Source organism: Pecten maximus, chromosome 2, assembly GCF_902652985.1.
Source record: "Pecten maximus chromosome 2, xPecMax1.1, whole genome shotgun sequence".
NCBI classification, from domain to species: Eukaryota; Metazoa; Mollusca; class Bivalvia; order Pectinida; family Pectinidae; genus Pecten; species Pecten maximus.
Window position 1 is genome coordinate 37,715,241 of NC_047016.1, and position 26,261 is coordinate 37,741,501.

Sequence of the window (26,261 nt, forward strand, 5' to 3'; positions counted from 1 at the left end):
GTATCCTATTGAAACTGTACTCAAGCATTTATGGTACTTCAAAATAAAACAAAACCTCACTCCTTTTGTTCAGGAATCATTTGATGTTAATAAATCTTTATATGAGAAGATAAACTTCTGGTATAATTACAGTATTGTAAACAATGTGATAAAGAATAACAACCAGATAAAGACTATCTTCATCGAATAACTCAGCAAACAGGAAACGAAAACTTCAAGATTCATTTTCAACTTCAAACCTGATCACAAAGATTACAGTCCATTCGATGGGACAACACATTCCCTATTTATTGTCCTTTTCAAATGTTGATCATCCAATCATACTGAACCACATAATTCAGCAATGTAATTGCACAAATCACACCTTTATGTGGAGAGAACATGTTTGGGGGTGTTATAATATTCCATAACTGTATGCAAATTGTGAAGCATTCCATATCTATAACTATATATATACAGTACGTGTATATATTTACACATATCAAAATTGGAATGACACAGGAGATTTGCAAGTTTAATCATCAGTCATGGGAGGTTTATGTAAAATGTTACATTTACCGGGGTAATTAGTAATTTTGAAAATATATTTATGAAGCTCTATTCTGTACATTCTACCAGTGCTTAGAGAATGGACACAATTATATGCTCTCCAATGTCAAAATTAATCATATGTAAAATATTAGGGGTTTATTCGCCATTCTAGGCCTGATTGCCGTCATAGTAAAATTACCAAAATGGACTTGAAATCAATACTTTCAAGAGAATGATCTATGACTTGAATATTTCATAAAAATAATGTAATACAACGTTTATTCATTTCATTCAGATCTTCAGACACCACATATTTTGTGAAGTCATATATAGAAATATATGAACCATTTTGTTATTGATTTATAGTTCAAACAAGTAAGCACTAGATGTAAGCAGGAAGTATATGTACCGCTATCTACTGGCATAACTTTGAGTACAGTAAACTACACTCGCTTTGTGGATATTGACAGGATAACATACTAATTCAATTTTAGAATTGTAACTGAAATCTTGTAACAGCATGGCACAAATAGTCATCTGAACATTTGTTGTATTTTCAGTTTATCAATTCATTGATTACTCCGTGTTTGAAGTATGGTGTAGTGAGAATTTCAAGTCTTGATCATGACTTGATGAAAATTTTAAATTAACAAATTATTAAAATGAATTTGTTTGAAAAATAACACAAGTTCCACAGCAATATTATATAGAGAATCAATCACAATATATCAAAAGTTATAAAACTACAAATAACAATTAACGGCTGAATATCAAATTAAGTGAATATCACAAGTATTTTTGCATTTGTTTTTAGATAATCCGGATTTCCGTTTTCCGGCTTTAAAAAAACGAGAAGTATTTTAATTCCCGTTATAGTTGAATTACCAAAATGGACCTGAAATCAGTATTTAAAAAAAAAGAATGATCTATGACTTGAATATTTCATAAAAATAATTTTATACATCGTTTATTCACTTCATTCAGATCTTCAGACACCGCATAATTTGTGAAGTCATATATAGAAATATATGAACCATTTTTGTTATTGATTTATAGTTCACACAAGTAAGCACGAGATGTAAGCAGTACGTATATGTACCGCTATCTACCGGCATGACTAAGTACAGTAGACTACACTCGCTTTGTGGATATTGACAGTATAACATATATTTACATACTAATTCAATTTTAGAATTGTAACTGAAATTTTGTAACAGCATGGCACAAATAGTCATCTGAACATATGTTGTATATTGAAAAATTATTTAGGTAAATATTAACTCATTTGCTTGACTTTTGAAATTGTAACTGAAATCTTGTAACAGCATGGCACAAATAGTCATCTGAACATATGTTGTATATTGAAAAACTATTTAGGCAAATATTAACTCATTTGCTTGACTTTTAGAATTGTAACTGAAATCTTGTAACAGCATGGCACAAATAGTCATCTGAACATGTGTTGTATATTGAAAAATTATTTAGGTAAATATTAACTCATTTGCTTGACTTCAATTTTCAATTTATCAATTCATTGCTTACTGTGTTTGAAGTATGGTGTAGCGAGAATTTCAAGTCTTGATCATGACTTGATGAACGTTCTAAATTAACAAATTATCAAAATGAATTTGTTTGAAAAATAACACAAGTTCCACATGTACAGCAATATTATATAGAGAATCGATCACACTATTTCAGAAGTTATAAAACTACAAATAACAATTAATGAATGAATATCAAATTAAAGTGAATATCACAAGTCTTTTTGCATTTGTTTTTAGATAATCCGGATTTCCGTTTTCCGTCTTTGAAAATAAAATACGTAGGCGTATTGCATAGTAAACGTAGCCATATGTACATATGTAACAGCTGATTTCAACCAGATTGACTTAACATGAACTTAACACCGTCTCAGTAGTTTGTCACAATCGAAAATTTGATCGTGAATTCGGTATTTTGTAAATTCTTTCAAAATACTTCCAGGTAAAGGAAAAAATGCATATGGTCTCTATACACACACCAAAGATTAATAGATCCTATATTGGGTCCATTCTCTCGTAAAAATATCGATTTGGGTCCACTATCGGCCATTTCGGTAATTCCACTCTAACGACAATCGGGCCGCGATTCGCAAATGAAAAATTAATTTAAAATTTGTAAACCTCTAATATTTTACATATGATACAATTAGGCATTGAAAAACATATATGTGGGTCAATTCTCTGAAAATAATGCCAATTTATATTATAATTAAGCCCCATTTTTCTTCGTTTCGGTATTTCCAAGTCTGCTTCACCTGTGGTCCGTTTCAGTAAATATTCTCGACTTTGCCGAAATAAAAACAAGCTATATAATTGATCATTTTAAACCTGACAACTGCCGACCACACGTATCTCAAAATGTTATCGTTGATATCATCTGAATATTGCCGTAGTTATCTGTCACTTCGATTGTAAACCCATTGCCAAAGTCATGGAAGAATCGACCAATCAAATTGGTTTAACGTTTGATTTCCGTAATCTTGCAGTTACCTCCCTTACAACAGTAAATACGTTCCAAGTATCGCCTACAACAACCAATCCCGTCCACATGGCAACAAGATATTATCATTTGCATTTGATTTATTGGTCGTTATCGTCAAAGGAAAATGGAATATGGAAATCGATGACAATGTTAACGCTATGACCAGTCACCCTGACCACAAATGCCACCTAGTATCTACCTTTCTCGCAAACATGTACAGTAACCTATAGTATGATACAATGTATCGTCTCATATGCCGTTATTGATATATTTTTTTCTCTAAATTATAGAAATACTCATCTAGCTGATAATGATGTAACATTCTAGAATATATATATTACACATTTAAGTAAATCGCGGACATATTTGCAGACCTATGCTATAATGTCAGCCGTTTTGGAATGAACACGGAAGAGCAAAACTTTCTAAACATCCGTAGACGAATGCGCCTGCGCAATATTTGTTTACATAAATATATTGACCTGGAGTTATTCGCAAAGTTCAGGTTCATTTAGTCTTCACATTTCGCTAGCGTTATGTATTTCTCAAATCGTATGCATCTTGAAAACATCTACTGAATACATTTCAACATTTTCGGTAAAACTACTACATAAAACGAAGATGTCTTTGCCAGTAAATTATTTGAAGCGTAAGGCAATGGAGGCAGCCATATTTCATTGAAACAGACAGTAGATGGCGTATTGGTGAATGTGGCTACCAAATATGGTCATATTTCTCAGTCCAGTTCTTGATGGCAATAACCGAACATTAATGTTCGTTTAAAAATGAGATTAGTATAAGCTAGCAGAAACAAATAGCAGGAAAAAGCTATGTTTGGAATAACACGATATATGTTAACTGGAGTATTATGCATTTAAATAATAGTATGTTTTTATTGTAATTGCAATGAGATTAACTCTAGTAAATATAAAGGAGTTTAGGCAGTGGAGATATTTCTTAAACAACATGTTTCTGTAATAAGGCACAGATTTACTGTACTAATGTACAAACTTGTGTCTAGACAAGAGCTAGCTCTACAGGGGGAAAACTAAGTAATAGGGATCTAATGTTCAACAGCAATATTACATTCAGTCATTTCTTATTACAGAGTATTAGGTAAAATGACATCAATGGTGACTTATTTTTACCCATGATGTAACTGATTTTTTTATCTATGTGACCTATCTTTAATGTAAGTTATAACCTATTTTTTACCTGTTTTGTGACCTATTTTGACATGCTGTGACTTATTTTTTACCTGTGTGACCTATTTTTCTTAACTATATTATGACCTATTCTTACCTATGCTGCGACCCAAAGTTACCTATCTTGTGACCTATTTTTACCTTATTTTAACCTATGCAGTGACCCCTATCTACCCATGTTGTGACCTATTCTACCTATGTTTTGACCCTATTCTACCAATGTTTTGACCCTTATTTACCTATGTTGTGACCTATTTTTTACCTATGTATTGACCCTATTTTCCCATGTTGTGACCTATTTTTACCTATGTATGGACCCTATTTACTGATGTAGTGACCCCTTTTTACCCTTTTACCTATGTTGTGACCTATTTTTACCTATGTAGCGACCCTATTTACCCATGTTGTGACCTATTTTTTTACCTTTGTTTTAACCCCTATTTACCAATGTTGTGACCTACTTTTTAACTATGTAGTGATACTATTTACCTATGTAGTGACCCCTATTTACCTACGTTATGACCTATTTTTACCTATGTAGTGAGACTGTGACCCCTATCTACCAATGTTGTGACCTACTTTTTACCTAGGTATGTAGTGACCCCTATTTACCTTGTCATGTCCCCTACTTACCTATGTAGTGACCCCTATTTACCTTGTCATGTCCCCTACTTACCTATGTAGTGACCCCTATTTACCTTGTCATGTCCCCTACTTACCTATGTAGTGACCCCTATTTACCTTGTCATGTCCCCTACTTACCTATGTAGTGACCCCTATTTTATTTATCTATGTAATGGTCCTATTTTCCCATGTTGTGATCTATTTTTATCTATGAAGTGACCCTATTTACCCATGTCGTGACCCCTATTTACCAATGTAGTTACCCCTATTTACCTATGTCGTGACCCCTATTTACCCATGTCGTGACCCCTATTTACCAATGTAGTTACCCCCTATTTACCCATGTTGTGACCTATTTTACTATGTGGTGATGGCCACAAATTGATTCACTTATATGGTGTTACTCTAAATAGGGTTTGGTAAACACGTCCATCTGTTGTTTTTTTTTAATCCATAGCAATAACTGTCAACAATATGATATCTTGTAATTAACATTTCATTCTCCTTAAATGTTATAAAACTCTGTAATCTAAGAAGATCATTTCTGAATTCATTTACAAGCGAGTATAATTACCTAAAAGTGATATTGAGAAAAATATGTATTTCTGCAAATTAATATTGAATTACATTTTATAAACTTGTTTTACCTTTTACCTACAACCTTGAGTGCAATACTGTTTACAATGAAGCTCCATTTTGTATGCCCTATGTTTCCGTTTTAAGTGGAATCATGTGACATACAGTCTAGTTGGTTAAGGTTAACTATTGTTGTTTCCCTGTTACAAAACTCTGGCATTATGTACGTACGTCCATACGTACAAGACGGACGGAGAGGAAACCTATAGTAACCCCGGGCCGGATTCAGCCATAGGGGACTTATAAGTTTTTAATATCTACATTGGCAGCAACAGGTTACTAGGCTAAATTCAGATTTAATAAAACAATCAGCCGTTGTACATTCCATTAACATACTAATTATGTAACCTATATATGACACATTCTAAATCTATATTGGCATATTGCAAATAGTAAAAAGAAAAAACAAAATAAATGTACTACAAGTACATGTGTAATGTGTAAGTGACATTCTGGTAAACATAAATTGTTACGACATATAAAAGCTAGGGCCCAATCCTGGCTGTGGTATATATATAATACTAGAGAAATATGAACACTACTGGATTCAGTTATACCGGGAACACAATGGCAGTATATTAGTTACTCATCCTATATTTCTTACATTTGGATTTCTCAGTTCAAGTTGTCAGGGTTTTTTCCCCCGATAAATCATCAATTTAGTACTACGTAAAGTCTATCTGGATCTGACAAAGTCTATCTGGATCTGACAAAGTCTATCTGGATCTGACAAAGTCTATCTGGCTCTGACAAAGTCTATCTGGATCTGACAAAGTCTATCTGTATCTGACAAAGTCTATCTGTATCTGACAAAGTCTATCTGGATCTGACAAAGTCTATCTGGATCTGACAAAGTCTATCTGTATCTGACAAAGTCTATCTGGATCTGACAAAGTCTATCTGGATCTGACAAAGTCTATCTGGATCTGACAAAGTCTATCTGGATCTGACAAAGTCTATCTGGATCTGACAAAGTCTATCTGGATCTGACAAAGTCTATCTGGATCTGACAAAGTCTATCTGGATCTGACAAAGTCTATCTGTATCTGACAAAGTCTATCTGTATCTGACAAAGTCTATCTGGATCTGACAAAGTCTATCTGGATCTGACAAAGTCTATCTGGATCTGACAAACTTCTATATCCCAGCTCTTTGCTGGCTATACCATACATTATCATGTCACTACTATAACAATGGATGTACCTACAACACTGTACAGGTGATAGCCCATTCTCAAAATTAAATCTTCATATGAATAATTGAAATATGATTTGATAGTTGCTGTCAATGCTTTCGATTTTAAAGAGGAAAGTAATCTTCTAAATTCAGAACTAGTGGTAAGCTCTGTTTTCATTGACATTCCTCCCAAGTCTCAAAAAATGATTTTCATTGACACACCCACTCAGAAGTCTAGAAAAATTATCTCTATTTACATCTTTCCCATCCAAAGTCTCAAAATACTGATTTTTATTTACACCCTCCTCCTATATCTCCAAAAATGATTTTCATTACATTTATGCAACCCTCTTATTCCCCCCCCCCCCAAAGTCTCAAAACTAATTTGTATCAGAAGTAAGTAAAATGTAATTGTGAGGTCATATTGTCACAAAGCAAATCATGAAGATATAAATACATATCATGGGATTGGAATTGTTATTTAGACCGAGATTTCATCAATAAATTTCTATATGACAACAATATCACATCTGGCATCTTTCAGTATACCACATAAAACTGAATCATCAATCAAACCTAAAATATATTTTATCTACTTTGATGTTTTTCTCATTTACCCATGCAATACATACATATATATCTGCTACTGACTACATACCTCTATCTATACAGGGATATACACATTTAATATACTGTAAAAAGCTTAATAAGGGCACAGGGCATGCATAATTGATGACGGTGCTCTTATTTAGATAAAGTTGGCATATGGATTAATTAATTATGCAAACAACTTTTATTGCCGATTCAGTGGGTTTATTAAAAAAAGTTGAAAATTGAAATCATGTTCAGAGTTAAATTTAACACATTATTTTATTTATTTATTTATTTATTTATTTGTTGTTGCCTATTTGGTCTGGATATCATTCTGTCAAGTATTGGGTACACCATTATTTGACAATGTGCCCTTATTAGGAAATATACTGTATATGCCACATACATCTATATAAGTCTTTAAAAAGGCCCTGAGAAATAACAATGTACATACACATTGTAGTCAAATTTATATCCGCATTCTTCTCAAAAACTTCTTATTTACAAATGGAGTCATTATCTCATGAGTGGCATGTTGAGGAGAGGTACATAGTTACTAAGTTACTGAGAACATCTTCTGACCAATGGAAAAGCCGACTGAAATTTGGGGTTGACAGAGACTGCTGGAACTGTTTACATGGGTACTGGTGGAGATACAAGCCTAGATATAGGTCAATGATAGTCAGGGGATACTATTTAACAGTGAGGTCAAATACCTTGACATAAGCATGTGACAGAGGACAGTGACTGGTATAAATGACTACAAAGACACAGGGGGGGGCACTTACTGACCGGTGGGGATGTACACATTGAGAAAAGAAGGCCACAGTTGACAGGGGCACATTTACTGACCGGTGGGGATGTATACATTGAGAAAAGTAGGCCACAGTTGACAGGGGCACATTTACTGACTGATGGGTGGGTTGATTGGTGGGTGGGGAGAATTACTGATCGGTGGGATTTATACCTTGACATAGGTAGGTGACAAGTAGATAGGGGGACACTTACTGACTTTCTTGGTTAAGTAATATTGCACAGAAATCCTACATATTAGGTGTTTTATTAGACTTAATTAATCATACTTTTCCCCATTGAAATATGATCTTGATTACTTAGTACTTCTTTTCAATTTTCAATAAATATTGGTGCCCTTGATTTTACCAAATCCTTGATGACAGGGGGAAGAAAAGTCAGTAATTATGAAGGTAAAGTACACATGGATATTCTACTCAAGCATGTGGAACTGAGGGTTAAAATCTCTGTAAGCCTCAGACTTGTCCTCAAAACCTACATCCAAGAGTAGATCGAGGCTACAGATCCACTAAATCTTCATCTTATGATAAGACTCTGAAGATTTTAAGTACACACACGTAAGGACAGACGTACAGAAACAAGGGGTAAGACCTACATTTACACTTGTACAATAAGCTGGTTTGAAGTATTTTGATTTTCTTTGAGTCTAACAGCCAGAAAAATCTTGGCAAAAAAATGATGGCAAATGAGTTCCTGTATGAGTCAAGGATACTTAACTATTAGGTGTTGTAACAGGATTTACTAATATGAGGACTTGATAAGTACCTACAACTGAAAATCTGATGTTAATGATACCACAACCACCCATGTCGTTAATGACAAACATGAAAAGCAATTGCTCAATTGTGAAGTGGCCCCACTCAGGTGTCTCAAGTGACAGAAGTTTACATGATTACAAACATGAATTTTCATACAAGATTGTCTAATTATGAGTAAGACTGAGAGAATATCTTTAAAACAGAAAAAGAAACAGGATATTATTTCTCCTAGCAATCAGTAGCTTTTTTCTTTTTTCTTTTTAAAACTATACATAAATGCTGAAGAGCTAAATATTATGTTTGGCAAGAACAGACTTAACACTTGGTTTGTGTAGTTTTCCATATGACTGTAGTTTTGATTATAAGCTTAAAAATTAGTAGCAAAACTGTAAAATAGAAAAATCTACCAAAATACCCCCAAAAAAAACCCATCAAGACGACAAAGAACTAGAATGTGTGGACATATCTGTAGACTGGTCAGAGCTCATCTCTGTTGTTATGCTGCTGGTTATGGGTACTGATGGCCTCGTCCGAGATGGTGACCGACTCCTCCGTGTCGGAGAAGTAGCTCTGTTCACCAGTGTAGTGGGTCGGGAACACCAGGAACGGATAGGCGGACAAGCCGATCATGTCTCGTGGTGAAAACTGCTCCTTCCAGCTGGTCCTGAAATAGGGGCACAAGCAATTTTGAAAACTGTCTAAATGATGATAGAAACTTTATTTGTTCTACTAACTTATATTAATGCTTGTTGGCCCGATTGAAGCATGCAAGAGGTCTTACTGTGAGAGGAAACTGGATGGGTGACCTCATGCCTTTTCATGTCCAATTAGAGAATTAATCTCCGGCCACCTTATACGAGGGAAGCAGAGACGGTAAGTGAGGATGGATTATTACATTTTTACCAGTGAAATATCAAAAATTATTCATTCTATAAAAGTGATATTTTTCACTAGTGAAGAATATCATATTTTTCACTAGTGAAAAATATCACTTTTGCTGATTTGACCAATCAAATTAATGATTAGAAAATACCAAAATAATTGACCAATCAGAAAGCCCGACATATATGTCAGCACCTGGACAGGGGAAACTACTTTTTTTGCTTACAAATTATCGCTGTAGTCCTAGTTAGTATACGGGGTAGGTTTTCGTTGATAAAAAATGTAATAAACAGAATATCTAACAGTGTCTTCAGTAAAACCAAATATATTTCACTCGTGTGGCTAATATTAGCCCCACTCGTGAAATATATTTGGTATTACTGAAGACACTGTTAGATATCCTCTATATATTTCATTGGAGAAATACTCACTGGGGATGTTTGTCGAACATAATGGGCAGGTATTCATCGACAGGAATCATCTTGCTGAGAGGTTGCTGTTGGAGAAGTTTCCTTGCCCCACGGTCAGACAGTATGTAACTTAGGGTCCAGTACGAGTAACTTGGCCACACCAGGGTCTGTGAGCCATCAACATACGTTTCCTCTGACAACTTCAACCTCTTGCGACCCAGATAGCTGTATGTAAAGACAACAGTCATTAGATAGCTTAACAATTTCTACTTAAGGAATTCATTTCCATATTAACAGACAACAAAAATTGATACTTAAGTCCTTAATTTCTGGGACAAAGGTTGTATGACAACTGACTACGATTATTATTATTTAAAATATCTAGTCACCAATGAGTTGGTAAGAAGGTTGTATGACAACTCGCTACGATTATTATTATTTACGATATCTAGACTATCACCAATGAGTTGGTATAAAGGTTGTATGACAACTCGCTACAATTATTATTATTTACGATATCTAGTCACCAATGAGTTGGTACAAAGGTTGTAGGACAACTAACTACGATTATTACTATTTATAATATCTACGCTATCACCAGTGAGCAGGTATGAAGGTTGTGGGACAACTAACTACGATCATCATTATTTACAATATCAGTCTATAACCAACGAGTTACGTACAGTAGATCCCAGTTAGGTACTCGATCCTCCACCTCGTCCAGGAGACGTCTAAGTTTGGTTTTGAAGTACGGCTCAAACCTCACATCATCCTCAAACACAAGTGCCGTTTTGTAACCTTTGTCAAGGATCTGAAGCATAAATACATACATACTTTACTACATTTAAATATAACATATCTTTATACAGTGAAGATATAAATATATACAGCTTTACACACACTGGACATGTATATAATTATCAAATTATAGCAATATTACTGTGAAAATATATTCAGTACATCTATTTATATACAGTGGATATATTGCATATACTGTAAGTGTATAGTTGGTAATGTTTTCAAAGTAATTACAGAAAATGTAAAATTAAATACACATTAAATTGTCATCAATAAAGTTAAAGTTTGTACCAACCGTCATTTAATGTAAAATAGTGGCCATATTCAATTCAGACTGTCATTGTTTTCATTTTTTTGCTTGGAAAAAGTGTTACCATGGTGATTGCTCTGTATAAATACTTAGCTAATACAACTTATACTATGAAATATAATCTCTGTGGAAGTAAATCTCAATATTCTCTGTAATTTTTTAAAAAATAGTCTGGTAATCACACACTACAATTTGTATACACTAGAAACATGCCAAAGAAACTGCCTTAATTCAAGCAATAAATAATATAAAAATACCTCTTTCCAGATGAAATAGTGACTGAGGAAACATCCTATCTCTCCCATTGTCAATTTTCTGAAATCAACAACACATAATCAATATCCCTGCTTAAAGCAGCAAACTTATGTTTCATAACTATAAAGTCCACATGAGTCCACGAATAAGCCCCCTTATTCATCTTTGCACAACCATCAATTCTAAAATAGCAAGCTATAAGTGGTTCACAAATAAGACCTCCCCAAATTTTTCACCAGGGGAGAGGGCTTATTTAAGGATAAATATGGCGATAAACTTTTACACTAGTGGATTTAAGGATTTAAGGATTAATACAGCGATAAACTTTTTTTACACAAGCGAGAGGGCTTATTTAAGGATTAATACGTCGATAAACTTTTACACTAACGGAGAGGGCTTATTCAAGGATAAACATGGTAATTCAGTGTCCTAAGCTCCAACCAAACTTTGGTATCAAAAAAACAAAATCAAAACAAAGGGCCACAACTAGCACATAATAGGGTGCACAACAGTATTTTAGTGTGAAGGACTCCCCAATAAGTGCGAGTCACAACACACACAGAATGTCTTTCATTTTTCATTCGTATCACATTAATATTGTATTAGTCGGATGACACAGGTGATCACAATATTGGATGATTTTTGTTTATACTGGTTTTTGTGCTGTCTACCATTTTTATGCATGACATGCATATACAGCATAGAGACCAATCAATGAAAATTAAGTGAATTTCAATGATTACAATATAATGTTGTCTTTAGGATATCTAACATCATTGTTAGGTTTCTGAAACAATTACCTGCCAGCATAGGGGTCTGCATATCCGTCCATCATCTCCACTCCAAGCTTGTCCAGGTAGGTAGCATTCAACTCTCTGTAACAAACCGAAAATAAATTTCTTTTCATCACAGAATTTAAAAATAACTATATAAGAGTCATTTCCTTTGAACTTCAATCAAGTATCAACACCATGAAACTTCATTAACTTTTATCTTTTCAGAATGATATATAAGTTTGAAACTGCTCTCACAGAATTTAGTCAATATTGAAGTAAATGGTATTTGATGTTTAAATAGTCAAGGGTCAATGGTTTTAATTTTTGTTTTAAATTTTTTTGCAAACTGATGTTGGTAACACAAATTTGAAATTTTCTTTGTTTTTAGTCATGACTAACCTCCCATCAACAGCATCAAAAATAGTCACTTGTAGACCTAATTCTTTCAGAGATCTGAGCATTCGTTCTCGGCGTAGAGGTCTCCTTACAAGGTTGATCATATATATCTAGGGACAGAAAAAAATATATGTATTTCCATAGTGATAACTCTTGTCCTTAACTTTTAATAACTGATTTCAAAAAGACTGTTGTTCTTCACTTTTAACGTGTATCTTTTAAACATTCCCACTACAAATAGATCATTATCGTATATATTTCATAATATTTATTCTGCCTTTTAAGTAAAACATGCAAGTTACAATGGAGTTATCTCCCTTATGCAATTAATAACCAATCAATACTGAAAAATAACACTGCTGAAGAAAGGCGATACCTCATCAAACATCAACTTGTCTGCGACGACATCCTTGACGTCTATGTGAGGGGACCTGACGAGAGGAGGTCTCTTGACTGTGGGAGACAATAACACATATATTATTAACCACAAGGTCCAGAATCACAATATATATATATGTAGGTTTATCCTGCAACTGCCCCCGCATTGTCGGAATACACCCACCGTATATATTTTTTCTGTATACGGCAGTGACGGAAAACAGCTGTATTTTGGAATCATAGCACGTGCGTCAGTTCGACTGACCTACTTCAATGTGAAACTACGTTTAGAAGGCGAACAATTTCTGTCATTTTGACACCGTTTCACTTCAAAATGATTATTTTTGATGATTATTTTTATGTCTGTTGCAGGATAAATAGAATACATGGTCAGTGTCTTAAATTATAAGCTGTATTTTTGGCTCGGGACAGAAAGACAAAAGTGGCTCCCCAAGGCTCGCCACTTTTGTTTTTCTTTACCCTCGCCAAAATACAGCTTATATTTTAAGACACAGACCATGTATTCTCTATATATTTGGTACAAAGTTCAATTATACTGTACATAGTGGTAGATTGTAGTGTACATAGCTAAGTATAATGCACATTGTGATTAAAGTGTACGATACATAATTACATAATTATACTTAATTGTCATAATTAAAATAGTGTACTACTGTAAATGTGGTCATTTTCGCGGGGATAATTGATTTGGATATGTTAACTATACACGTCGGGGTAATCAAACCACCTTAGTTTGTATTTCAAGATTCTGCAAATTGATATCAAAATAAGACACCTGGCTGTAATTTTTTGTGATCAAAAGGACTCTACATAATAAGCACAAATTTTCCCCTCGCGTAAATTTCCACATTTACAGGATCTGTTGAGTTTAAAATGTATGATACACTTAACTACTTTAGTTTGGTGATAGAAGTGTATGGTATGTGTATGTAGACCAGTGATTCCTCTATATGGTATACCATGTATAGTGACTTTAATGTATAGTGACTTCGATGTATAGTGATCCATGTAGATAGATGGTAAATACAGATACATGTATACATACTAGAATATAAGCTACATAGTGGTGCAATTATATTGAAGTTTTAACTTTCTGTGTGTAGAATCCTGGTTACATTAACAATATTATAGAAGCATAGTGCTCTACTAAATCAATGTTAATCATTATATACATTTAAAAGAGAAAACAGGTTTTAGTTACAATAATTAGTCCATAATCTATTTCTATAAATATTCAACAAGAGATCCCAAAGGAATCTTGGCGCCACCACTGAACAATCTTAATTGGTTCCCTCTTTCAACAATTCTCTTTACCTCTTAATAATTTCAAGTCTTTGAAAGATCCATCAAGAACTTTTTGAAAAATAGTGATAACAAACTTCAACTAACACGAGGAACTGAGGGGAGCCTACACATGTAAATCAAGTTTGATAAATATCCTTTTACTTCTCGAGAAAAAGTAATAACAAACATCAGCTGTCAAAACTCAAGATGGCTGTCTGTCAGCCATTTTGTTTTCCCAAACTGACTTATGATTTGATAATAATATATTTACAGACCAACGGCAGACGACTGACCACAGATGAAGGGCGATTTGAACAACAAAACATCTGATGTTGGTGGGTTAAAAACATCACATACTACATTGTGACATTGTGATTATAGGCTGTATGGTAAGTATATTTGAATAGGATGATATATATATATATATATTGTTAGTATGTTGGAATAAATATATGATTATGTATCTTTATATTGTAAGAAGAAAGGAATAAAACAAATCCAGAGACTTTTCTATGTTAACGTTAAGATGTTAACAGACCACCAATTGATCATAGAGATGACAGAGGAAAAATTTTTATAACCTGTCCATCAATGGGAAAGTTTGCTGCTTTATGTACTTCTTCATAATTATCCTAAGTTACAACAACAAGATAAAAACCTAAATCAAGAGAAAGACATGGAACAAAAAATGTCACTTGTCATGTGATATTTATATAAGACATACATTTTGGAAAGCCTATTGTACTTTATTTGACAATGGTTACATCACAATACCCTTATTTGACCATATAACCTTTAAAATTCTTATTTGTATTGGGTATCTACTTCGCCCATATTATAAAATCATAATAAAACAGGTTATCTACTTCACCCATATTCAAAATCATAATAAAACAGGTTATCTACTTCGCCGATATTCTAAAATCATAATAAAACAGGTTATCTACTTCGCCCATATTCTAAAATCATAATAAAACAAAGGCCTATAACTCTGTTAATAGGGGATGGCGAGATAAACCACTACCATACTTTCCAAATGAGACACTCAGCCTGAGTTAGTGTGTTGCTTTAGGTAAACTTAATATTGTACATGACTTTCCACTTTCCAAAGCTATACATATATGAAATTTTTATTAAAGGTAGCTGAAACAACGTTTTCTTGTCAATTTGACAACATTGTGTTAATACCCAGCCAGATGGACTGATAACACCATACTGTAATCCAGGATGCCTACTCATATACCAGTATAAAGCAGTTATGATGATTAATAAAAGCTCTCTAGCTGTAGAGGACTCGTAACGACAAACAAGTTGATAATTCTACTCTCTAAATATTAATTCTAATAAATTCTATCTAATATAAGCTTGTAAACTAATGCGAGAATTCTCTATGAGACATTAATATTACATGCATAGGTTGTAAGCACACAAAGTTTGGATTAATTAGACAATGTTAGGAGCCGAGGTGAAACCCTGTAACAGGACTTTAGTCCTGATTCCGAGCTCACATCCAGCTCTTGACTCAGCATTGTCACTTGTCAGTCTTGGCTAATTATTGAGGAAAAATATTTTTTTACAAACATAATGGTCTCTATAGAGACACCTTTTAGCTTTGTATTAAACCAGCTTTCATGTATATTAATCGCTGTGAATGATGTTATCAATACACGATTATAACAATGAAAGTTGAATTTAACAAAGTTTTTAATCAGCAAATACGCTAGTTTTGCTTTTTTTTATTCTCAAATATTATTTTAAACAATATTACTGTAATAAAATATGTGAAAGTGTATGTACATGTACATAATTTCACTGAAAAGTGATTTCCACAAAATCGAATATATCACTTTAAATAGCAGTTTGACAATATACACACGAAAGGCAAATCCCTGTTAATGTTCATGCAACAGGAAAATAATTCCCATCTAAATGTAGACTGTCGGACAATAGCTACTGTACAGAACCGACTGAATATAGGCCATTCTAATATGAGAGGGTTCATGGTAAGTGTTCAAGCTATGTATACCTGGGTAATGACGTGGTCCTAGCTCCTCATATATAAAGTCGGCATCTGACCACCAATGTAGAAAATGCTTACACAATCAACACAAAACATGGACTGATATGTCCGTAGTGACTTTATTGAGTATATCCTACTACTGTCAAACAGATTCCCCTTTATTACTCTTAATTGTCAAATATCTCCCATGCACTATCCATATTCTCAATATCAACACTCAAATACCACTATCAAATATCTCCACCTATAACTATTAAATACCACTATCAAATACCTCGACCTACTACTATCAAATACCACTATCAAATACCTCGACCTACTACTATCAAATACCACTATCAAATACCTCAACCTACTACTATCAAATACCACTATCAAATACCTCAACCTATTACTATCAAATACCACTATCAAATATCTCAACCTAATACTACCAAATACCACTATCAAATACCTCCACCTATAACTATTAAATACCACTATCAAATACCTCGACCTACTACTATCAAATACCACTATCAAATACCTCAACCTATCACTATTAAATACCACTATCAAATATATCAACCTAATACTATCAAATACCACTATCAAATACCTCGACCTACTACTATCAAATACCACTATCAAATATCTCCACCTATAACTATTAAATACCACTATCAAATACTTCGACCTACTACTATCAAATACCTCAACCTATCACTATTAAATACCACTATCAAATATATCAAACTAATACTATCAAATACCACTATCAAATACCTCGACCTACTACTATCAAATACCACTATCAAATACCTCAACCTATTACTATTAAATATCTCCACCTAATATCAAATACGACTATCAAATTCATCAACCTACTATTATCAAATACCACTATCAAATATCTCCACCTTCTATCAAATATCTCGACCTACTACCATCAAATACCACTATCAAATATATCCACCTTCTACTATCTAATATCTCCTCCTGCTGCTATCAAATATGTCAACTTACTACTATCAAATACAACTATCAAATATCTCCATCTACAACTGTTAAATATCTCCATGGCCACCTATAACTATCAAATACCACTATCAAGTATATCCACCTAATACTATCAAATATCTCCACCTACTGTCAAATATCTCCACCTTCCACTATCAAATATCTCAACATACTACTATCAAAAACAACTATCAAATATCTTCTACTTCTGTCAAGTATCTCTCCTACTTCTGTCAAATATCTCCCCTACAACTTGTTCCATTATATTCCCTTCTACTGTCAAGAATCACCAATATCCTACCACAGTTAATCTTAACCTCTTCGCTAAAAAAAGATTTTTTTTCCAATATGCCATAGAAAAACCTTTTCTATCCCTCTAGCTGCATGTAAATCATATATATCATAGATCAATACTTCCCTGTCAATACCTAGATATACCCATATACCATAGATCAATACTTCCCTGTCAATACCTAGATATACCCATATACCATAGATCAATACTTCCCTGTCAATACCTAGATATACCCATATACCATAGATCAATACTTCCCTGTCAATACCTAGATATACCCATATACCATAGATCAATACTTCCCTGTCAATACCTAGATATACCCATATACCATCATTTTTCTGTTTCCATTTCTGAATCAATAGTTTATATGATCATCATTTCAAACCTACAAATAATTTAAATATATCAATAATTCCTCTAAAATCGGCAGCATATGCACCTTATATTTTAATAGTATTAAATAAACATAATAAATAATCAATAAATATTCAATAAATATAAAATAAAATAAGTTTTTCAGGAGTGATAAAATAGTCAGAAGAAGAATGATTCATAATTACTGTATGAGTGCCACTATGAAAATGGTTATATATATGTCAGTTTGACAACTTACAATTATTAAATCAATGTCCACAAAGATAAATTAAGGAACGTCATTGTACAACTAATTTAAGCGGTCTCCAAGGAGACTACAGGCATGGAATGTACTTACCGTCAGCCTCCAGTTTGATATAGGTGAAATGATCCACCTCCTCCTGTAGTGTATGGAAGTAATCAAGAGGTATCATCACTTTCCCAAAGTACTCTGTGTTTAATACATACAGGTACAGACCTGTAAACAAAAACAACACATACAGGTACACACTTGTAAAAAAACAACACATACAATTACACACCTGTAAACAACATGTACAGGTAGATCTGTAAGCAAAAACAACACATACAGGAACACACCTGTAAACAACAACACATACAGTCAAACACCTGTAAACAACAACACATACAGGAACACACCTGTAAACAACAACACATACAGATACACAAATGTTAACAACAACGCATACAGGTACACACCTGTAAACAAAAACACATACAGGTACACACTTGTAAACAACAACAACAACACATACAGGTACACACTTGTAAACAACAACAACAACACATACAGGTAAACACCTGTAAACAACAACACATACAGGTACACACCTGTAAACAAAAATACTTACAGGTACACAACTTTAAGCAACAACACATACAGGTACACACCTGTAAACAATACATATAGGTAAACACCTGCAAACAACAACACAAATAGATACACACCGGTAAACAATAATGATCATGTATTCCTAAATATTATCACCGAAATCAAACTGATGCATACAAAATCCAAACAAGAAAACATTGTCGTCAACATCCCCCGCTTAGTGCTAAGAACTGGAAACTACCCATACATGTATGAATTTGGTTATTTTCATAAAGTGCAATATTAAAGTTTTTAACCATTTGTTTCCATGGTTAACAGGAACATTATGAGAAATGTTTACCACTCCATACCAAAACACACCACTATATATACCATTAAAGCCATGTACCAGGTTTCGTGAAGTATCTTAAACACTTTACAAACAGGAGTCAGATGCACACACTCCTAGACAGAGCCCAATTTAATATCCCAGTGAAATGCATAAATTTCTCTCAGTATCCATCAAGAGTTGTTCCCCTTGTGTTATTATGAGTTATGTTGTGTAATTTTTTTTATAAATAATATGTCAAAAAAATTGTCTTATTGTTTATTTTACTAAGGCCATTTCATGGAGAGAATTTATTTTGACTTTGCCTGTTATTCTATACAATCGACTGATAACAATTTTGTCAATAAAATTTGGTGAAATGAACTTACCAGCTGCTTTGACCGAGTGGGCAAAAATAATGATGTCATCGAAGGGACCGTCATAGTTCTCTGGTGCTGGATTGTAGGCAATCTGTCCTGTCCGTAAATGCCGCATATTGATAAGGAGAGCCGAGTGCACCATGGGAACTCGTAAGCAGCCAGTTATTTGTCTACCCACAATATCGAAGTAATCGTCAGATCTTAGGTAGTATCCCTGTTAAACAAGGGGGAAAATATGTGTTAATACTTTAACTATGATGTAGCAATTTTTTTTTTAGAAGATAGAACTATAATACTAATATGGATCACTTGACAATTATATTGTATCGTTTCTGCGACAATACCTCTTTTATCACATAATCGGCCGTTATCCAGTGAATTCTCCCGCGTGTTATACACCCTGGAGTGTTTTTTCATTGGCTGTGCCAGTCGGAAATCAATTGTGAAAATATGCACAATGACAAAATGACAAGAATTGAAAATAGGACAACAAAATGGCTGCCTTATTTGTCCTTCACGTTTCTTAATTAAGTCATAAAAAGCATCTTGTTTTCATTCCATATATGATTTGATGAGACTTATCTTAAAGTTTAAATTTCTGCTTGCCAAGACTGGCAACAATAAAAATTTTGAAGACTTCTTTTATAAAATGTGATATGATGTGAAATCTCATTGAAGATATTATGACATATGAGACACGAATCGATGTACATAACAAACCTGGCTTAGTACTTACAGCATCAGTCATACCGCCCCAGAAATTGGAGTAGGTTTCACCTACACTGGCATTCAGCATGGGCGCCACTATTGTTCTGAAAGAAATACACCATAAAAAGGTTTAACAGGAAAAATTTGTACATCGAGGTTTAAGTGAATGAGATTGTAAATAAATTGTCTACATTATAATATTATATACACTGATCATGAGGTGGCGAAAAGTTTACAAGTCAATTCATCTTCTTTGTATAGAATTCAATTTGTAAAAGAGTGACAAAAAACAGAACTTATTTAAAAACAATGTATTGCTAACAACAGATTCTAGACTTTTGGAAAACTTTTTCTGTATAGAATTCGACTTCCCACTGGAGTTAGGCAAGGTTCCCAAATGTGGTCATACCAATTTCGGGGGGCATACAAATATCACCGTACAACAGATATAACATTGTTATAATCCATCTATAATAACAAAAGAAATAGCACAAGAACTTTTTTTATTTGTCATGTAAAAAAAAGTTACCTTTCCTCGTTCATCAATAGAGTTAATGTCTGTGAATTTTCCAAAACAACATCAGCATCAAGCATCTGCAAAATAAACATCCTTAAAATACTGGTCTTCAAGATATATATGCAGATTATATAAATATAAAGCTTTCATTTTTTAATACTTTCCATTTTAATATGATTTACTTTACAGTAGAAATAAACAAAACAAAGTTTTTCTCTCTCAAACTTACAAAGACATAGTCTGCCCATATTTTCCGTGCATTATCCAAAGCTGCTTGCCGAAGTTTGATGACATTAGTAAATCGGTCGTCACTCCAGTCACATGGTCCGCGCTCATCAGCATATTCTGTAAGTCAAACATATATATACATATCTATTTGTCCACACTTACCAACAATAACTGTCATAACCTTAATAGTCTTGCTTTTGACAATTTTTGCAGGTAGGACAAAAATTTGAGACCATGGAAGCCATTTTTGCATGGTTTTCTTTTGATATCACATTAATCTGGTCCTGGTAATATAAACATGTTTACAAGTTAAATTTACCTTGTCTGATGGAAAATGCAGTTTATCATTTCTTTATATACTGTATGACCAACTTTTCATTTAACATACATGTACCTATATAGTCTATATACCAGTAGTATATATGATTTTGTTTCTATGAGCAGAAATCCCTGATAAGGTTATAAACAAGTGCAATCAATGATTGCGAAAGCTCACTGGCGGCAGCAATCACACTATGCATTAATTTTTTATGTATGTACATGTATAAGCATGTCATTTTGAAATTGTACGTCACATAATATTGCTCTTAGACCTCTAATGGATGTATAAACCAAATAAGAAGGGTGTGGACTTACAAGCTTTCCAAAACTTACCCCAAAAATATTTAAAGTGGGTTTTTGTGTCACAAAAATAAGTCCACTAAATGATAAAATGCCAAAACAAATCACAAATTTTTTTTTGCATTATTTTGATATAACATCACTCCTGGACATCTAATTATGAATGCATAAACCAAATTAGAAGGGTGTGAGAGCATAATTATGGAATTACCCCAAAAACTTTAAAGTGGATATTTGGTGCTAAAAAAGTTAAGTTAACAAAATGGTAAAATGCAAAAAAATCACAAATTTTTTCTGCATGATTTTGTCATAACATTACTCCTAGACCTCTAATGAATGTATAAACCAAATTAAAAGGGTGTGAGGTGTATACTTTTGGACTTTCCAAAAACTGATCCCAAAAACTTTAAAGTTTTGGGGTGGGACGCCAACCACTGGGTGACAGCATTAGCTCTCAGTTACTCTTAACCGGTGAGCTAAACATGGTATTTATTTTATTCTAATAAACGCCCTGGGGGGCGTGAAAATTTTACAAGGGGGGGGGGGGGGGGGGGGGGCGTTTAGTTTAATGGAGATCAAAATTTCAGAGTCGGTAAGTTGTGAGATCTGTTGTATGTACCCATTTCACACCATGAAACATATAGTGGTACTGTGTATATAGTTACTGAAACTTTGTTTTGTGGTTTGTGTTAGTTTTATGTTGGATATCCTTTAAATAATTACCTCTGGACACACGTGGATGGATATATAACTTTGCCACAGTAAGTTCTTTTTCTCGAATTGAGGAATTTTTCTTTCCAAAAAAAAAGGGGGGGGGGGGGGGGGGGGGGGGGGGGGGGGGGGCGTTTATTAGGGTGGGGGCGTTTATTAGAATAAATACGGTACTTGTTACAAAATTAAAGAGCATCATGGCATCATTTAAGGATTGAATAAACTTATGTTGAGGTGTATGGGGATATAAACCTCAATAGGTCTTGAGACAAATTTTATGAACTGCAAAACAGTTCATAAAATTTGTCTCAAGACCTATTGAGGTTTATACCATGCAAAACAGTTCATTAAAATTTGTCTAAAGACCTAGTGAGGTTTATACCCCCATACACCTCAACATAACTTTATTCAATCCTTATATCTATATTTTTTTGATATTTTTGTATAATATTTTGTCCTTGACAAATAGGGACTTGTGCAAGTCTACCACGGAACTTACCGAAATGTACGTCATTACCGAGTACTCTTCGTCTACATATGGTTATTACTTTCAGGATTTCTTTCGTGAACAAACTTATAATGAATTAAAACAAATACTATTTTTAATGGATTTTATTTCATATAAGTACGATCACTTTTGAAAAGGAATTAAAAAATATAGTCCCCTACTTTTAGAATGACAAATATATTCCTACGCCAGACTTGATATAGTTCTGATCATTGAAAAATGACTTGAGTTAACTGTGGTAGGTTCATTGAGTCTGAATTAAGTGGAAATATAAATATGTATTAATAACAAATACCTTCGTCATATTCATAATTTACATCAACAGAATGATACTCGTCCTCCACTACTGCTAACCACTGTTTCAGCATGCGTATAGAGTCATCCTTATTGTGGTCACTTCGGATCCTGTGAAAAGGAAGAAACTAATCATTACCAAACTGTGGAAAATAAAGTTTATTTATATGAAATATTACCATTTGTTTCCCCATACAGCGAGTAAATTGTGTCAAAAATCATCAAAAAACATACAAGATACCTAGCGAACAATTTAGTTGATACCTGAATTTTATATGAGAAAATTCAACAGTATTTATCCGCAAATAAGCCTGCATGGGCCTAATTCCAACAAATAAACCCCTCCCTCATGTTTACATTATCATAAATTTTAAAATAGTAAGCTTAACATGGCTCACAAATAATATAAGCCCTTCCCAAACTTCAATATTTAACTATTTTTAACTAGGGGAGGGGTTTCTTTTTTACAATAAATAAATGGTGGTGATTTTGATGGTATTGTAATAGTTCCCTCTGCTGTTTGCTCCCCTCTGTACTTTCAAATTCTGTTAAACGTGCACATGTACATATGTATTAGCAGAAAGAAAAAATCGCAAGTTCAGTCTTGTAACACATTTGATCAAATACCAGGTCCTGTAAAATTTGACACAACCTTTGGATATGTTAAAAGTCAGTCAACCAAAACCGATGCTGTATGCTTTGATGATAACTTTCAGAAATTTAAAAATAAAGTAGTTCTGTACTATTTGTTTAATTTGCTTGTTTTTGTTTAATGTCCTATTAATAGCCAGGGTCATTGTACTGTACTAAGGACACTCTCACAAGCTTCACACATAAAACCTTACATTCATGATCAGCTGTCCATACATTGATCCAGTGTGTCATGACTTCCTAATTAATTAAAACACATAAGTGAAAACAATGACTCAACACTCGATCAACTACCGCATTATGATCCAGATCTGTATCTAAATGCTGATCAGGAAGTTCACGAAGCACACCAATATCCCAAACATGTACAGAGCTGTTCATATTAAATCAGCTCATGATCAGACAGAGAATCTTCAGTAGAACTTTTACAACATATCCCATAACTTTAAGAGATTTAGAAAGTTAATGCTCTTAATTAACCATGTATAATGTGGTGAAGAGAATTCAATCACAGATGACTGAAACTTTGGTTGCATGGTCACATCCACTATTGATTTTGATCAGGAAATAAAAACTTTCACAACATGCAGTATGATAATTTTAACACTACCAAAATAATAATATCAATCTTTGGTTGTACTTTCACAACATGCAGTATGATAATTTTAACACTACCAAAATAATAATATCAATCTTTGGTAATAATGACCCCCCCCCAGTATATAATCATATAAATCAGATAGATGTTAAAAGCTTTTTTTAAATATGGTATCAAAGTTATACATATACATATTCTTCTGATAGATGTTATGATGTAAAATTCATTGGTAATAAGATGTTTAACCTCCGACTATGACTTATTAATTATGATATTCTTTGAATGATGATGGTTTGACTCGAGATCTATATAAGGGAGACTTGAGAAGTGATTAAATGGACAAAATTAATGATCAATTTACATTAAAATTGATTAGAAAAATATTTCAAATTGAACCCATTTTGGTGAATACTTCTGTAGAAATTTCCCTTTCTGTTCAAGATCGATCATTGCCTCAGTTGTTTTGAGAAATTAAGATGATCAATCCTGGCTTTTAAAAGGATTTGTAAGTTACATTATCAACAATTATACAATTGTGGAATAATTATAAGTTATTTTTTTTATTTACATTTCCTCTAACAATTATCTCTGAAAATAAATATTAATCGAAGTATTACATAATCATGAATCCCAATTTATGATCAGTAAATTCATGTACAAAATTGTTTAGGGAAACATTAGGATTTGAAACTGTGCATCAACAGGCACATCGCCAATAATATTATCTATCTATGTCTAACCGTTAAAGATGGAAATGTAATTGTATACCAACTGTTAATTTCATGACTTTTTTTCAAAATTTCCTTATTTGGAAACTTTTTTTTATTGTTATTTTAATACAACTTTATATATAAGTCTGTTTAATCATATCGATAGGAAATTATCCGTGTTGAAAAAAAACTCAAACTCTGTCCCAACTAGATCGTTTTTCTGTACGAGTATTGCTATACGGTGGATTACTAGCGCTTTCCAGCATCAGTAGCATTAGACCAATAAATGATTTATAGTCAATTCTACTGTGTACAGTAGTATGGTTTACGGCTAAAATACCTCGTTAAGATAATATATAACAAAGAATGTGGTATAAAGTAGTTTAAATCGAAAGGAATATTACCATAATGCTATTCTATTTTTTGGATACTCCAGTCTTTCCAGGTACTCTAAAAACCATGGCAGCACATGTTCTTTGTTTCGAACAAGAATAGCTATCATAACAGTTGGGTGGTAGTGTTCTTGCACATCTTCCGTGTCGTCAGTTTCGTCTATTTCCCCGACGCTTGAGGCGAGAACTAGACAGAAAACTAAAGAAAATAAAATTGTTTGGCGACACGTCAGCTGATTTACAGCCATTTCCCACAACATCAACAGTTCCCGAACGTGGATCTTTGTTAGTTGCACGCTTAACTGTTCCCAAGCGCTTAGATGAACTTCAAGCGCTTCACACGCATTCGCCAATTTTTAGAAAAGACAACAAATGCGAAGAATAAATGGCGGACTTTTTAAAAGACATCGAAGTTGAAATTTCTAAGAGTTCAGGTAATACAAGGATCAATACACGAGAAAGGAGATTGATTGTTTAAGGATTCTCATAACCAGAATAGATCCAGGAAAGTATTATTCAATCAGAGTACTGTAACCTCGGGTTGACCGGTTGACCGGTTGACCACAGGCACCTACGGTGTGTAGCCTACTGACCGCTCGTCTGCTTATCAAGTGTTACACCATAATCCGTATCCCTCTGCTGGGTGGTTTTATATTTGTTCATTGAACTGTGTAGTCCCTGACCCCCTTGATAGCTGTTCTGCCTAAATACGGTACCACATACTCTGACACTGGCATAATTGAAA

General features: G+C 33.5%; 1 protein-coding gene across 6 annotated transcripts; it reads right to left on the reverse strand.

Annotated features, from left to right (window-relative positions):
* Positions 1-4,311: 4,311 nt before the first annotated feature.
* On the reverse strand, positions 4,312-25,994 carry LOC117321989 (procollagen galactosyltransferase 1-like). Of its 6 annotated transcripts, none has more exons than XR_004531443.1 (16): positions 25,529-25,994; positions 23,167-23,276; positions 21,033-21,148; positions 20,816-20,880; positions 20,315-20,390; positions 19,588-19,792; positions 18,397-18,516; positions 16,394-16,438; positions 13,061-13,137; positions 12,688-12,794; positions 12,313-12,387; positions 11,515-11,572; positions 10,833-10,960; positions 10,171-10,374; positions 5,022-9,521; positions 4,312-4,892 (listed from the first exon to the last, which is right to left on the reverse strand). XR_004531443.1 is itself a non-coding variant. In XM_033876651.1 (15 exons), exons 1-15 carry the CDS (start codon positions 25,774-25,776, stop codon positions 9,335-9,337), a joined length of 1,821 nt encoding a protein of 606 aa, XP_033732542.1. In that variant the 5' UTR covers positions 25,777-25,994; the 3' UTR covers positions 4,312-9,334. The 6 variants fall into 6 exon arrangements, 2 of the variants coding, with proteins under 2 accessions (XP_033732542.1, XP_033732543.1); XR_004531442.1 differs by having other exon boundaries at positions 4,312-4,978; XR_004531444.1 differs by having other exon boundaries at positions 4,312-4,627; positions 4,671-9,521.
* Positions 25,995-26,261: the final 267 nt, after the last annotated feature.